This window comes from Nannospalax galili, unplaced genomic scaffold (genome assembly GCF_000622305.1).
Source record: "Nannospalax galili isolate Female #2095 unplaced genomic scaffold, S.galili_v1.0 scaffold49, whole genome shotgun sequence".
Classification (NCBI taxonomy): Eukaryota; Metazoa; Chordata; class Mammalia; order Rodentia; family Spalacidae; genus Nannospalax; species Nannospalax galili.
In genome coordinates, this window is record NW_008359444.1 from 895,852 (window position 1) to 911,151 (window position 15,300).

Genomic DNA, 15,300 nt, shown 5'->3' on the forward strand with positions numbered 1-15,300 from the left:
ACCCCAGCCCGGCCGGCTCCGCAGGAAGCGGCCGCCGCCGCCCAGCCCAGCGCCCGCTCCGCCGGGGCACCATGGCGGGGAAGGCGGCCGCCCCCGGCACCGCGGTCTTGCTGGTCACGGCCAACGTGGGCTCGCTCTTCGACGACGTAAGTGCAGCGCGGTCCGCTAGGGAGGGGCGGCAGCGGGCCAGGAGTCCGCAACCGCGGACCCCGACATCCCCAACCCCAGCTGGGGCTGCTGGACCCCGGCCTGACAACCTCCTCCACCGGCTGAGACGCGGGGCCGGGAGTACTTTGGACCTGGCGACTCCAGTGCCCCCTCGCCACAGATGGGGACCCCGGACCAGGGACTCCCCAGGCTGCAGACTCTGACTCCATAGCCGTGGACCCCAGGCCAGGAAACTCCCAGGCCCCAGGCTCCTGACCTTGACACCCCTTCCCTGGTCCCTGAGGCCAGAACTTGAAGATCAGTCCCTGAATCCCGGGAACCCAGCCCGAGACCTGCTCTCTGAATCCTAATGCTGGTACCTTACTGTAATCCTGGTAGTGAATCTCTGTCCTGAACTCTGGAACCTCGAATTCCGACCTGTAATCTTGACCCAGAATCTGGTTCTCCCGTGCCCTGGCCTCTAACCTCCCAAACCTAGTCACGTGCTGACCCCTGTTCTCTGATTTAGTCTCGGCCCCCAAGTCCCTGACCGTGATCTTCAAAGTTGGACCTCTGAGTCCCAAACCCCAGCCTTCAAATTTGTGTCCTTTCTCTCCTCCTAACCCCCACCAAGTCCAGGCTGACCCTGAACCCCGAGTCCCTACCTCAAACCTCACGTACTGTTGTACCCACCCTTGGCCCCCTGAGTAGGAACCCTGGTCCCTAACTCTGCTCCCTGGTCCTGTATCTGAGGCTCTCTCACAAATTCCCAATTAACCTCAGCCCCAAATTCTGGCCTTGAGCTCCAGCTTCTGAAAACTGGTCCCCAGATCCTATCCCTTGGCACCCCCTGGGGTCCCTGAGGTGTGGAGCACCCTCATTTTACTGTGTAGTTTGTCATCTCCCAATTCTCAAATGAGACTCTGTTAAAGCCCTTGTTTACTAAAGAAAGAGGTGCTGAAAAGCTCTTCAAGGCCAGAAAGGATGCAGATGACCTAAGGTCTTTATCTTCTAGGGCTGCTCCTTCAGTCCCCAGTGTCCCCCAGGAACCCTGGACTTTCTCCTCTGGGAGGCAGAAGGGAGCTGAGGGCTGGGGCACTGGGAGCTCCCTAGAGCAGGCCAAGGCTGACCTAATTGAGCATTGCAGCCACGGTGCCACCCTGCTGTTAGTACTTATACTGCCAACCCAAATAAAGCAGAATGCGGCTCCAAGTGGCATGCTTGTTTAAGAAGAAAGAGTAATGTCACAGATGGAACTGTGGAGCCATGTACTCCCCTCCCTCCCGTTCTTTCCCCTTGCCTAGGTGAACAGTTGGGGCCATGCTGGGGCTGGGACATAGATGCCTGGATACCAGCCTGATTCAGATTTCAGGGGAGGGTCCTGTTTCCTTGCTGGCAGTGGGCATGGGAGAAGAGTTTCGTTAAGCTGAGTTCTCTCACAGTGTGGGCTTGGTTTTTATTAGTTAAAGACAGATGCTATTGCCATATTTTGTTCTTTAACCTATAGATACAGGGGTGTCACACTTGCCTGCTGGAGGGGCATTTCCTACCCTCTCAAGTTATGGACAACTTGATGTAGTTTCACGTGTGTGATCATTCTCTGCCAAGGCCTGTATGGGTGTGTGCCTGTATATTTAGCATTCTATTCTCAGCCTTCCAGTAACATGTCACTGTAGCATGGTTTTGTTCAGATGATTCAGATCCGTTAGCTGTGGCTTCAAAGCCTCAGAAATGTCAGGAAAATTAGGCATGGTGGGGTACTTTCGTCTTGAAGGGAAAAGAATTTTTCTGTGAAAACATTCTTTCCAGTAAATTTGGATTCCGAGTTTTAGAACTTTTGTTGCGTTTCAGACATATATGCACATACTTTTTTTGTTGGTATTAAAACGAGTGACCTAATTCATTTTTGTTTAGCAACATGTTCTCTGAGTTTTTCTCTAATGCTGTCTGGAGTTTTATACTATGCTCCCAGCTACAGGAAGCATTTGTTTTCAGTACAGAGGCTAATCCCGAATACCCAGGGACAGGTGTACCCCTTAGTGTAGTGGCCAAGCAGGGGTGCAACACTCACATTCCGGGCCTGCTTCCTTGCCCGAGGTTTGGGTTGTGCTATTGGAGATAAGTTATGAGGAGAAAGCAGCCGACCCTTGAGTTAGGTAGACTTGAGTTCCTTGGTTATATTAGATTCAGAAGATCTGCTTGTGACTGATGATGCGTCTTGGGGTGCTGACAGATGCACCCCTCCAACTGTGTTCAAGACTGTGAAGGAGTTCTTTCTGTGAGAAACAAGCTCTGCTCTGCCCAGTGCCTTAGCTGCTTCCTGAGGGAGTCGGTTCCCAGGAGGAAGGTGTGCGATTTGAAACAGACATGCTGGCTTTGTAGGCCACTTTTCCTTTTATGCGTAAGCAGTAAGTAGGTGGTTTGTTTCTGCTTTTGCAGTTTTGAGAATCTTCCCTCATATGGCCCCCTCCTCCTCCTCACCTAGAGGTGACCCCTCTTAAAACGCTGTATTTAATTTATTTATTTTTGGTATTGGGGATTGAACCCAGGGACTTCCCTGCCAAACCATAGGCCTCAGCCTGTGTATGTAAATTTAATCATAGCTTTGTCCCCAACTCCCTGGGATCTCCAGAACATCTTGTTCAGCCTGCTCTTGTCTCATCAGCACTCCGGGCACCCTTGCCTGGCAGGGTAGCCTGTTGCAGTTACTCAGCTATCCTGCTGAGGGCCTTCAGGTGACTTCTAGCCCTTTGACCTTACAGACAATGTTGCCTAAATTGCATCACTGTTCAAAAACATTTTGGGGGCGGGGTGATTTGAGACAGGGTCTCCCCTGTAGCCCCAGCTGACTTGGAATTTCCTATGTAGACCAGATTGGCTTTTGTTTCATAGAGATCCGTCTGCCTCTGCCTTCCACATGCTGGGATTAAAGGCATGTGCCACCAAGCCTGGCCTCTTGTCTGCAAACTTTTATCTTATGCTCTTGAAATTGGTGAAAGACCCCTAAGAGTTCCTATGGGGTGTGTGTGTGTGTGTGTGTGTGTGTGTGTGTGTGTGTCCAATATTCACTGTGTTAGACATCAGAACTAAAATGTTGACCATAGAACACACAGTGCACACTGCACCAGTCAGCAGAAGGATGAGTCGCTGCACACCCCTGGATGTTCCACTGTCCTTTGGGTGGGAATGAGGCCGTAAAAGTCATTCTGGAGTGTTAGAAAATAGTCTTGGCCCAGCCACTCATACTCGGGAGAGGTGTCCTTAGCCTCTACTTCAAGGATCTCTGTCCCAGTTGGTGGCCTTCCCAAATCTTCAGAAGTGTTTTCCAGGTGGCCAGGGATACCTGTGACTTTCCAGCTTTCTGGTAGTGGTGGCCAAATTGCCTCTGACCAATTCCCTGTTTGATTCTTGCTGTCGTTGGAAGGGAGGGAAAGGATGGCCGGGGCCATTTCTGTGATTGTTTTTCTAATGTCAGTGGTATTTTGACCAGTGTGTTTCTAGCTCTTAGCTCCTTACACTTTGATCTGAGACGGTAAATGCTTTCAGGTTACTTCAGAGTGCTCCTCACCCTTTACATGGTTAGGCTGTGTTGGCTCTTGGTCCTGCTATGTGTTCAGAATGAGATGTCATTTGGAGCTGAGCTGGTTTCCTGCTTTTCTTAGTCAATCCCTGAGCAGCACTTTCCAGGCAGACCTGGGTTTGCAGCCCTGCTCTGCACTTGGGCTTTGTGAGTGGCATTAGTGGGAATTGAGAACCCCTGGTCAGCAGCTGTTCCTGAGCCATGCGCTGAAGAGTAGCAGTCAGAACTGCTGGGGCTAGTGGACTCTGGGCAGGTACCTCGGCTCACTCCCTTCTTCTGCCTCCTTGGCATTACTCTTCTTGCTAGGTTCTCCCCGTCAGGGTGGAAAGGGCTGTAGTTTCTCCCAGCTTGCAGTCTCTGACCCTATGTCTCTTCTGGCTCCTTCATAGCAGCCTTCGTGAGGACATTCTCCACCCACTCCTCTTCCCAGGCTCTGCTCTGTACTCCTTCACTGCGGGACTCTCACTGTCAGGACCTTGGTCATTTCCTTGTGGTCAGTTCTAGAATATTCATGTCACTTCAAAGGGAAGCTTCGTACATTAGCTGTCACCTTCCATTGCTGTGGCTCACCACTAGTCAGGCTGTTGGTCAGCTCTGTGGATTTTCCTATTCTGGAGGTTCCTGGAAGTGGACCTGTAGAACATGTGCCTTTTATGTCTGGCTTCTTTTGCTGAGCAAGGAGTCGTCAAAGTTCTTCCGGCCTGTGTCAGTGTTTTACTCCTTTTTGTGGTAGACAGTCATCCCTGTATCACAGTGGTCTGTCCAGTTGTCAGTTGGTGGGCATTTGGGCTGTTTCGACATTGTGAAAACTGTCGTGAACTCAGGTGTACGCGTTCTTGTGGGCCGGTGTTGTCAGCTCTCTGGGGCATGTGCCTTGCCATGGACTTGCTGTATCCTGTAGGAACTGTGTCTTGCCTCTGGAGGAGCCAAGCAGTCGCCACATGACTGTTCCACTTTATGTCCCCACTGGTGGTGTCTGGTTTCTCCACGTCCTCCCCAGTGCTTGCTTCTTTGTCGTTTTTCCAAGACTTTCCCCCTGGGCTTCTTCTAACCCACTCTCAGGGTGGTATGTCCAGGCCAGGCCTTCCCTGGCCACACTCACTTCCTGGGCCTTGCCTAGGCTTCATTCTCTCTGTGATGCCTAGAGCTGCAGCCGTGAGGCTGAGGCTGAGGCCAGGATGGCCATGTTGTAGCACAGGGGGCCCTGGGCCCACTGCTGTTATCCCTCATGGGCCAGTACTCTTTTCAAGGGGGCCAGGACTCTCTTTTTCACTCTCTGGAATAGCATGTGGCTGCCAATGACCCAGCCTGTCCTGCAGGCTTCCCTTTGTCCCCTAATTGGTCCCAGGACAGGTAGGTGGCCCAAGTGTCTCAGGACTCTTTGTCTTTCTCTGTGAGAATTATAGTTTCCTGAGTCTGTAAGACAGAACCCAGCTTTATCTTGCAGGATGGTGGGATCAAGTGAGACAGCATTGCAGTATTAATACTTTGGCTACTGGTTCATTGCATAAAACCATTTCTGATTTGCAAGACACCTGCCTCCTTCTCCAGAAATCATTTCCTGGCACCTTTCAATGTTTAGAACATTGAGATATACCTGGTGGTCATCTGTTGCCATGCTGTGCATGTCCCTCCTGCTCTTTTTTTTCGGTCTGAGACAGGGTCTCCCTGTAGTCTGGAACTCACTGTGAAGACCAGGCTGGCCTTGAACTCGCAGAGATCTGCCTGCCTCTGCCTCCTGAGTGCTGGGATCAAAGGTGTGTGCCACCACACCCAGCCTATGTCCTCCTGCTCTTAACCCCTCTCTCAATGTCAGGAACTGAGACCATGCTCCTTGTTGTTACTGGCTGGCCTTTGAGGGCACAGTGCCTTCCTGCTGGACCGATATCCTCCAAATGACCTGCTTTCATGAATCTAGAGTTGCTGAGGGGCATGGTGGCGTGAATGAAGGTGATTTGATGTATTAAATGTTTTTCCATCTTTGGAGCAAACTCTGGGGTAGAGCTGTTGGATGCCCCAGTGAGAACGGTGGCACCTGGGGATTTGTGCCCGCGGTCCACACAGACATCTAAGTAATCTCACCCTGCAGGGTGTCTCCCTTCCAGCAGCAGGGAGGGGTCTCGCTGCCTGTTCAGGGCCCCTGCTTGGTTTCAGAATCTATGCTGGGTGTTTCCATGGACCAGGTAGTCTGCCTGGGAAATCACAGAAACCCAGGCCCAGACCTGCCTCCATCCAAGGACCTCTGGAGTCCCTGTGCCAGGCAGGAAGACTCCAGCTGGGAGATTTTGAGAGGAGCAGACTTCCCTTGAGTGACAGCTAGGAGAGAGAAGGCTTGAGCTGTGAGGTGTTTGCCCCTGTCTAGTGTTCTCCAAGGACAGTCATGCTCATACTGGGTGCCTGCCTTGATGTGAGCTCAGCGAGTGAGCAGTGAGCCCTGAGGCAGAGAGGTCGCACAGAGAAGGCAGGCCTGTTCCCCTTCCAATGTGGAGCGATTGTGTCTCCCTTCCATGGCTCACTTCAGTTATTGGGAATGTCCTGTACTGACAGGCTCTCCAAAGGTCTGCGGTGATGCCTGTGCTAGCCAGGCATCCCTTGGTGCTGCTAGGTGGGCAGCTAAGGCCCTGGCTGTTCAAGTATGCCTCGCAAGTGTCCCTTGGAGTACAGGGAGCAATTTTGGAAGCTCTGGCTGCTCTTCCAGGTTCTCATTCCTGGAGAGCAGATTAAGCTTGTGCTTTTGGACCTTGCAAAGGTCCAGAGATAACTCTCAGGGAATGCAGTGTTGAACTGTTCTGCCCTAGCCTGATGTTGAGTCAGTATGTTAGGGACCTTGGTAAAAATCTGACAATATGTGATGTGAGAAAGCTTTCTGGGGCTTTCCTTAATGTTGAGTGAGAATGGAGCATCCAGAATGTCAGACCAACACGAGGCTGTTTTCCTCTATTCAGGCAAGGAGAACTTGGATCCAGACTTGGGAATTCTGATCTGATTTAAGTACACTGGTGTTGGTGGATTGGTGTTGGGGTCCACCAGCATGGCCTGCATCCCCATGGGCTCTACGGGGAGGCTGGCTCCTCACCTTTGGTCCTTAGCTCAGTTTCTCACACCACTACTCTCTGTTTTGTGAGCATGTCTCTATACTTTTATCTTCAAGACACTTGAGTCATGGTTGTGTGCTTGTGCCTCTAGCTTAGTGATGAGCACACCCATGGTGCCTATGTTGTTCCTGTAACTCTCATAGTTTTAATTTTAACTGTGAAAGGTTGTTTCAAGAGGTGGCAGGCCGATGGAGGAGTGACTGCTGAATTCCCTTGTGCCATATGGAGGTGCTTTCCCAGTGGGTTCTCTGCTGAATGCTTAGGTAGCTATCTTGTGTAAATGGACCCTGATGATGTAAAGAGTCCCAGGCCCTGGCAGGGGCTATGGGTGGGCTGGGCTTGGTGCTTGACATAAGGGAATTCCTGGCCAGAGATGTGCCTTGCGTGTGGTACCAGAACACTGATGTCCTGTGGTTAGGGACATGCTACCTCTGGTTTTGTTTTCCCTCTCGCAAGTGGAGTGCCTTAAACTTGTCTCCAAGGAGTGGTCAGTCACTACAGAGCCCTGACCTACTCCTTGACCATTCTGACAGCCATTTGTTTTCTTGGTCCCTCTCTCTGATGAGGCTGTGAAGCCTTTCCTTAGGGTGGTGAGACTCCAGGCCCTTTCCCTTTTGCCTTCTGTCCGTGTGTGTGTGTGTGTGTGTGTGTGTGTGTGTGTGTGTGTGTGTGTCTGTCCATCTGTGTATAGAACAGAGCTGCCTTTTTGTTTTGGAACTGTCCTGCCCTCTGGTCATATCCCATCCCACCTATGAGCTGTCTGTACCCCAGATCACAGTGTCCAAGCTGAATCAGAGTGCCAGCCCCCCTCCCCCCCATCTACACCTCGGACCCTGGCCTCTACTCTGAATCTGTTCCTATCAACTGCACCTCAGGCCCCAGGCCTGTTACCCTCCAGCTGATGCTCTCCTCACCTTTCTGTCTTAGGCTTATGCCCGGCCTTCCTGTCCTCTTGGAAACTCAGGTAGGCCATATTCCAAGTCAACATGGAACACAGTAGCATCTCTTTTTCTTCTGGGTCATCTACTCCTGCCTGTTTGTCCATTATCGAGCAGGAAGCACAACTGGAAAGCTGGCTAAGCATGCTGAAGCAGGGAGTGGATGCAACGTGCCGTTTGGTTGGTGCTGCCAGGCAGGCAGGAGGCATGAGTGTGTTCAGACAGGCATTCATCGAGGGCTTACCTGTGTCTTCCCAGTCCCTCATGTGGGGAGCTCACTGTTAGGCCCCTTGGGGCAGCAGCTTCATCTTCACCGCGTCCCTGGGTGCTGCTGCCAGATGGCTGGCCAACTGCTCACTGAGCCTGAACACACGTGTCTAACGGTCATAGCACCCTGTTGTCCTAGTTCTGCTCCCAGAGGAGCCTTGTCTGTTCTAGTTTTGCTGTCTGGCTGCCTTGGCCTGCTGTGGCACCTGGGACTCCCTGGAAACTTGACTACTGTACCTGTGCGGTCTCCTTGGCTCACCTTGTTTCCTCTCCCCCGATGCAGTGCTTGTTGCCCAAGTAGGACATATTTATCTGTGGCCTCTGGGCCACGGTTCTTTCCCAGGCCCTCCTCCGGAGGTCTCCTGCCTGGGCAGGCAGCCTTCATTCGTCCTTCTGGACCAGGCTTTGGGCAGCATGCTCAGAGCTTTTCTTGCCCTCCTCATCCTGAAGTGATTCCAGGCTCTGTTCTGTCATGTCCTGTTTCCTTTTTGACAGCTTTCAACACATACATTGCATGCAGGTGGCTAGCCACTGACAATAGCACTGTAAGGCAGGTACTATGCCTGATTTGGGGTTCTACTTGAGTGCATAGAGGGCAGGAGTGGGAGCAGGTTTCCTGGGGGTTATTGATACCCATGTCAGGATGATGATGGAGACTGGGTGGGAGGCGGTTAAGTCAGCTGACACTAAAGGCAGTGCCTTGCTAAGTCACTCTGGCATAATGACTTTGGTGTTGGCTCTGCTCATGTGTCTTGGGGGACAAGTATGGTCAGAGTGTGTGACCACTCTTGTGGTCAGTGGAAAGAAAGGTCTTTGGTTCCTGGACTATAGTTTTTCCCTTTTCCCTTTAAATAGTTTTATTGAGGAATAATTTGCATACCACCACGCAGTTCACCCAAGTGGCTGTAGAGGTCAATGATTTTTAGAAAATATCTGCATTTGCGTAGCCATCACCCTGATGCACTTTTGTAATACTTCCTGCTGGATGCTTCTCCGTGCTCAGCCCCAGCTTCTGGCCCCACCTCCCTTAGCTCTGCTGTGCTGTAGGACTCTGCCTCTGCTGAGTTTTTCATGTCATAGAATCATACACTGCTCAGTCTGATATCTGGCTTCTCGCTGAGCACAGTATGATGTTTTCTACCCTCCTCTGTTTCTGTGTGTCAGCAATCTGCCCTGGCTGGTGGCTGAGTTGTACTGCCCTGCATGGACGCTAATCTATTCATTCCCATTAGGTAGGCCTTTGAGGTGCAGTGAATGTGAACATGTTTGAGTGGACAGAGGTGCTGGTTGTTCCGCATGGACGAGGGTGCTGCTTCGCTGGGACTGGTTGAGTGGCCAGTTGAGTGGGACTGGTTGTTTTTTTCTGGGCCTGCACCATTTCCCACCCTTCCAGCAGTGTGTGTGTGTGGCTCAGCCCCTCTGTGTCGTGAGTACTCAGTGGTATCTGTCTGGTGATGAGTGGGTGTGGAGTTTCTCTCCTGTGGATTTAATTTGAATTTCTGGCCTCCACTTTTTTTTTGGTCTTTTTGAGACAGGGTCTTCCTGTAGCCCCATCTGTCCTGGAACTCATATGTAGACCAGGCTGGCCTTGAACTCACAGAGATCCGCCTGCCTCTGCCTCCCGAGTGCTGGGATTAAAGGCGTGCGCCACTACACCTGGCTTCTGGCCTTTACTTTTAAATACTAGGCATCTTACAAGTTGGTTCCTTGGCTATGTCAGTGATGGCTTTTGGGAAGCCATGACTATGGTGGGCAACTCTATGGCCATTATCCTCTGCTCAGCTCTCCAGGACGGCTGCAAGGTACAGGCAGATGTGATTTTGGTACATCTTTGAGCACATAAAATATGCAGGAACAGGCATTCTCCCAGGAGAACTCGGCAATCCTCTTAAGAGATCTAGGGAATTTTCCCAGGAGAACTAAATAGAAGGTCCTTTTCTGTTGCTCAGGGACAGGGAGCATGCCACTGCTGAGGGGGCAGTGGAGTTCTCTTTACTAACTCCTGTCCCTCAGTGTGTGGTAGGTCCTTTCAGGAACTGTGTTCGGCCTTTCGCCTGGTATTCCTGCCCTCTCGCAATTACCTTCTACCCTGAGCATCTGGGTTTGTATATGTACATCTAGGTGCTGGTCTGCGAGGCACTCTGTGGTATGGTTCTATGGACCTGTCACCTAGGCTGTTTGGAATTATGGTCATGCTATGGACAAGTCATGGTGTGCTTGATGGGGGTAGCATTACCAGGCTGGGGCTTTCTGTGGATCAGCAGCTGCATTCCTCCAGGTTATGTGGGAAGCATCTGTCTATGATGGGCAAGTAGGTCAGGCCTTCTGGGTAGCAGGTGGCTGTCCTAGTCTAGCCCTTTTGGGGGATGTTAGTTGCAACTGGGGAGCATCTTGCTTCCTCAGAACAAAAGGAGGGTGAATTGGGTCCTGCTTCTCCATTTAGGGGAAACTTGACCCTGTCTAAGGCTGGGGTGCTGGGCTGGCTATCAGGCTTGCTGAGGCCCCTTGGTATTGCAGGGATGTTTTGCTAGGTCTGGTCCTTATCTCTTCTCCTGGCCATCCAGATGGCCTTGATGTATGGCCTTGGGTCCATTTGGGTTTGTGGCTATATTATGTCAGGTCCTATCTCTGGAGTCCTAAGAAGAAGCCAGGAAGTCTACCCTGCAAGCCCCAAATGGCCTCCCTTGCTTCTCACCCTTTGGGATTTGGTGGCTGCAGGCTCCATGAGATGTTAGGATGAGAAGTTGGCATGAGGACACCTTTGGAGTGCTGGTCCCTGACCACCTGGGTGACATGTGTGTGGTGCTGAGAGCCTGCCATGGAGCTTCCCTCTGGAGTCTTGAGAGCCTCATGCTGGAGGAAGAGGCCACTGTTCTCACTGATCAGTGATCCCTTGGGATAGTCTTGGGGTTGTACACTAGTTTCAGGTTCACAGAGCTTTGTTGGGGGCTTTGGTGGATACTTACTTTGTCCAGTTCAGCAGGTGTCCAGTGCCTTAGCACTTCAGGGGCAAGGCAAACCTTGCTGTGTGTGATCTAGGGCCATTTGAGGTCACTTTCCCAGGGGCTTACTCTGTTAAGAATGGTATCTGTCTGAGTAGCAGACAGATTTCTGGGGACATATGTTTTGCTTCTTTTCTCCTTCATCACTGCTAGAGTTTTTAGATCTGTCATAACTTCCTGTTTTGTTGTAGCAATGTGGGGGCCCTTGCTGCTGCAGCCTGGCTGTGCATACTGTGCATACTGGCCAGGCCACATGTGGGAGATAGGTATCAGCCATGGAAAGTGACCAACAATGGAGACAAAAACAGCACCCTGGTGGCAGACATGGGGTTGAGCCCCTCCCTGGGTTAGAAGGGACCCCCAGCCCCTACCAGCTTCACTTGTTGCAGGAGTTCTGGGGTCCCCTCAGGCCAGCCTGGTGTCAGCCTCCTACAAAGCTTCAGTTTTATGTGGTTCTGCTGTCTTAGAGGAAGGGTGGGGCATGGGATGGGCATGCTGGGGAATGAGTGTGGAGAGGCCTTTTGGTAGGAAAGCCTTCCTGGGTCCACTGGATGAAGTCCAAGGTACTTTGCACATCAGGCCTATCACCCTCATGGCTCTGGGGGTTCTACCTGTTCTGCAAAGACACCTGGTGACCCCTGCTCCCCACAGCCTGGGGCCATGCTTCTGGCCTTCACTTCCCCAGCCTTGGAGTACAGTCATGAATGAGGTCTTCATCAGCCAAGAGAGTAGCCTAGAATATAGAGATGTACCTCACAGGGCTCCTGTTGCAGGTGGCAGGGCCTGAGTCCTGAAACCTCTAGAGGATCAGAGCCAGCTGGAGAGACGAAGAAGGGTGGCCCTTGGAGTGCTGTGACCCTGGGGCAGTCAGGAAATGGGGAGTTGTGTGGCTGGTGTGGCTGACAGCAGCAGGAACAGGCTCTGTGGACCGAGAAGTGGTGCATGTGCATGGTTTTCAGGCTTCTGCTGCTTTTCAGGAAACAAGGCCATTGGCCTGGGTCTGTTTCCAGTGAGAGGGTGTGGTGAGTGGTAGGGTGCTGTGTCTGTACCATTGCTGGTGCTGTCCTCCAGGGTCAGGGCTTGATTTGAGTCCAGCTGAGCCTCTGAGCTGCCTGTAGCATGTCTCTTTATCTGCTGATATGCGGGGGCTCCTACGGAAGAAGAAGAAGGGAGGCTGTGTGGGGGTAAGGGTAGGAGAGACCAGGAACTTCCAGTGACTCAAGGCTCCTGGGCTGTTGGGAGTGTCCCCATGATTAAAGGGCAGGACTCTGGACAGTGGGGACATTGGGTCACACCTAGGAGCTGTGAATTACAGACTCAAAGACACTAACACATGGCCTTTCCATTTTATTTTTCTGATAAAGTTCTACTTGGGGAGAGGTCACATACACCCTAGTTTTCCTAGGCTTTGATGACTTGGATGATTGTAGTCTCCTGTAGTTGCTTGTAAAGCAGAGGCATAATGCTGACCTCCCTGTCCACATTCTGCAGGGGCTGAATCTGTGTGGTCTGCACAGATGGGCCTTGGAGGGATTTCATAGGCTTGCAGTGGTGTTTGCATTGGAGGTCTGTCTTACTGATGAGATACCTACTTGTAGCATCCTTCTAGAAGAATGTTCAGCATTTACTTCCTAGAGTCAGTTTGCCTCCAGTGGATAGTGGCTGTTCATGGAGAAAGTCCAGTTGTTATTGGTGCAGATCTGAGTCCCCAGGCACAAGCTGGAATGTCCCAAAGGGCATCTGTTGAAACATCAAGGTTCTTATGTCTAAGAGCAATGAATTGGACCAGGGACACGTGGTTAGAAATAGAAGTACAGATAGACAGTTTATTAGGGAAGCGCTCCTGGGGATGGGAGTGGGCTGGTGAGCTGAGAGTAAAGCCTCCAAAGCTCCTGTGAGGAGGTGCATGAACCTTTATAGGACATTTATATAACGGCTGCCTAATGCAGGGCAGGGGGCTTTTCTGAAAGTACCTGCTTTGTTCATTCCATGAAGCCAAGGTGGGGAAGGGCTTCTAGTCTTTATGGACTGGCCTCAGGATGCTTCATTTGTTGTATGAAGCCCAGATGAGGAAGGGCTTCCAGTCTTTCTCTGCCAGCTGGTTTATGGGCATTTTATGTTAATTTTTTTTTTTTTTTTTTTTTTTTTTTTTAAAACAGGGTCTCCCTGTAGCCCCAGCTGTGGTCTCACTCTGTAGCCCTGACTGGCCTGGAACTCACTAAGTAGACCAGGCTGCCCCCAACTTCAGAGATCTGCCTGCTTCTGCATCCTGAGTGTTTGGATTAAAGGTGTGTGCCACTATGCCTGGTCTTTTAATGTTAATTTTAATGTAGTTTTCTTTCTGTCTCTATTCTTCTGCTATATAATTCTCATATTTCTGTTGTGTGCCAGGTACAGAAATCTGGCCCTTTTCCTCTTGAGGCAGAGTGTCAGCCTGGACTCCTGAGTGGTATGATTTCCTCTAACCCCTTCTGCTCTGGGATCAAAGGTGTGATGCACACCTCTCACATCAGGACTAGCTTTCTCACCTCTGAGCATCTTGCTACCTCTACCTGGAATCCAGATTCAGGCAGCCTTGTCCAGAGGTCGCTGTGGCCCACGATGGAGCGTATGTCTGTTTTCCTGATGATGTTAGAGATGGATGTGCCTGCAGCCTGGAGATGTGGGCAGACAGTGTCTCCCTAGACCCAGCTCTCCTTGAGAGTGCCAGGAGCCACTTTGCCTAGCTTAGCAGCTCAGTGCATGTGGGATCTAGAGATTTCTATAGACTTCTTAATTTGCATGGGAGGCTTCTGGAACAGGAAGGGAAGAAACAGCTCTGTCTGGCTTGATGGGTCAGCTACTCACTGTTTTGTAGGGCCAGCCAGGTATTTCTTCTCTTTGTGGAGTGCTGTGAGTGCTGAGAGTGAGGGGGGGGCACTGAGAGCCTCCCCATGCCTGATGCCCATGGCCTGATGTTCCTCAGACATAGGTTGTAAGGTCATTTCGGTGGTTGGATACGAAGGCGCCCAGAGCAGATCTCAGGTGGGAGTGAGGCTGGCCTGGCATTCTTGCTGTGGTATTCTGCCCATGTGCCGGGTCACTGCCCAGAATTTGCTTTTCTCACTCTGAGTACTGCCCAGAGTGTGATGGAGTCAAACAAGAGGCCGCTTCATCCCCTGTATGTGCTGCTTATGACAGCCTCTTGCTTTGGAGAGTTCCAGTGTCTATCCTCTGGCAAACCAGGACATTGACCTAATGTTATTGTCATTGTTGAAAGTGTTCAGATTCTTCCCCGTGACATTCACTTACCTTATAGAAAAAGCAATCCAGCTTCCAGCCATGGCATTCAAGCAGGGTTGGCAGGAGAATGTGGAGGAACCTGGCAAGGAGAGGGTACTTTGTGTCCCTGGGCTGCCTCCCCATAGGCTCTTGTGTGACTGGTGGTGCCAGAAGCCTTGGAAGAGCCAGTGCCTTCCTGAGACTGACCTGGGTATGTTTGGGCCCATGTGCCAAGCACACTAACTGACATGATGCTTATCTGGAAACTACTTGTGCCAGGGTTAATTGGAGCTAATCCTCCATGATCCCTTCTTAGATCCTGGTGACCTGGATGACACCTGGTCTGGTATTTCTGCTTCTTGAATTGTTTTCATCTGGGCTCTCTGGAGGGTGTTCAGAGCTATGCAGTCCTTTGCTGCTGGGTCTCTGGCCTGGATTGGAAGAGCCAGGACATAGTGATGGTGGTTGTGGCTGTGGCTCCAGTGTGGTGATGTTGTATAGGGAAGCTTGTCTTTTCTTCTCCAGAGCTGGAGTAGCACTGTGGTAGGAAGAAGGGAAGTGGCACGTGTGTCACTGACGAGTCCCTGCTCATGTTCACAGGCCTAAAGAGTATGAGACCAGATATTCAGAAGGGCCTTGGGAGTGGAAGCTACTTTGTGGTGGTGACTTCCTAGGTACTTGCTGCTGCCCTCATGCTTCCTGTGCAGCTCCCACACTCCTGAGTCCTCAGGACCCACAGACATGGGGCTTCTGGAAGATGCAGTCACCTCTGCAGCTGTGCTGACTGTATCCAGCCTGGACTGAGCTCACCAAATTGAGTGTCCTTCCCAGTCCTACTTGGGGCTGTCTCCTCCAGGGTCCTCTTTGAGCCCTGTGCTGTCCCTTGCCTTAACTGGCCAAGTGTTCCAGGTCCTGAGCTTACTCAACTGACCACTTGCATCACATGATCCTTGCCTCATGTGAGCTGCCTTTCCAGTCTGGGAGAAGCCTCCATAGGAGACTTTCCCTAT

The 15,300-nt window shown here is 51.5% G+C and overlaps 1 protein-coding gene across 1 annotated transcript in view; it reads left to right on the plus strand.

The window, feature by feature from the left end:
- The first annotated feature begins 6 nt into the window (after window positions 1–6).
- The window catches only part of Inpp5a (inositol polyphosphate-5-phosphatase A), a 192,161-nt gene continuing 176,867 nt past the window's right edge, over window positions 7–15,300 (plus strand). The window contains exon 1 of the mRNA XM_008823156.2: window positions 7–146. Within this exon, the coding sequence (XP_008821378.1) occupies window positions 72–146 (75 nt within the window). The 5' untranslated portion in view covers window positions 7–71. The remainder of the gene's footprint in view (window positions 147–15,300) is intronic.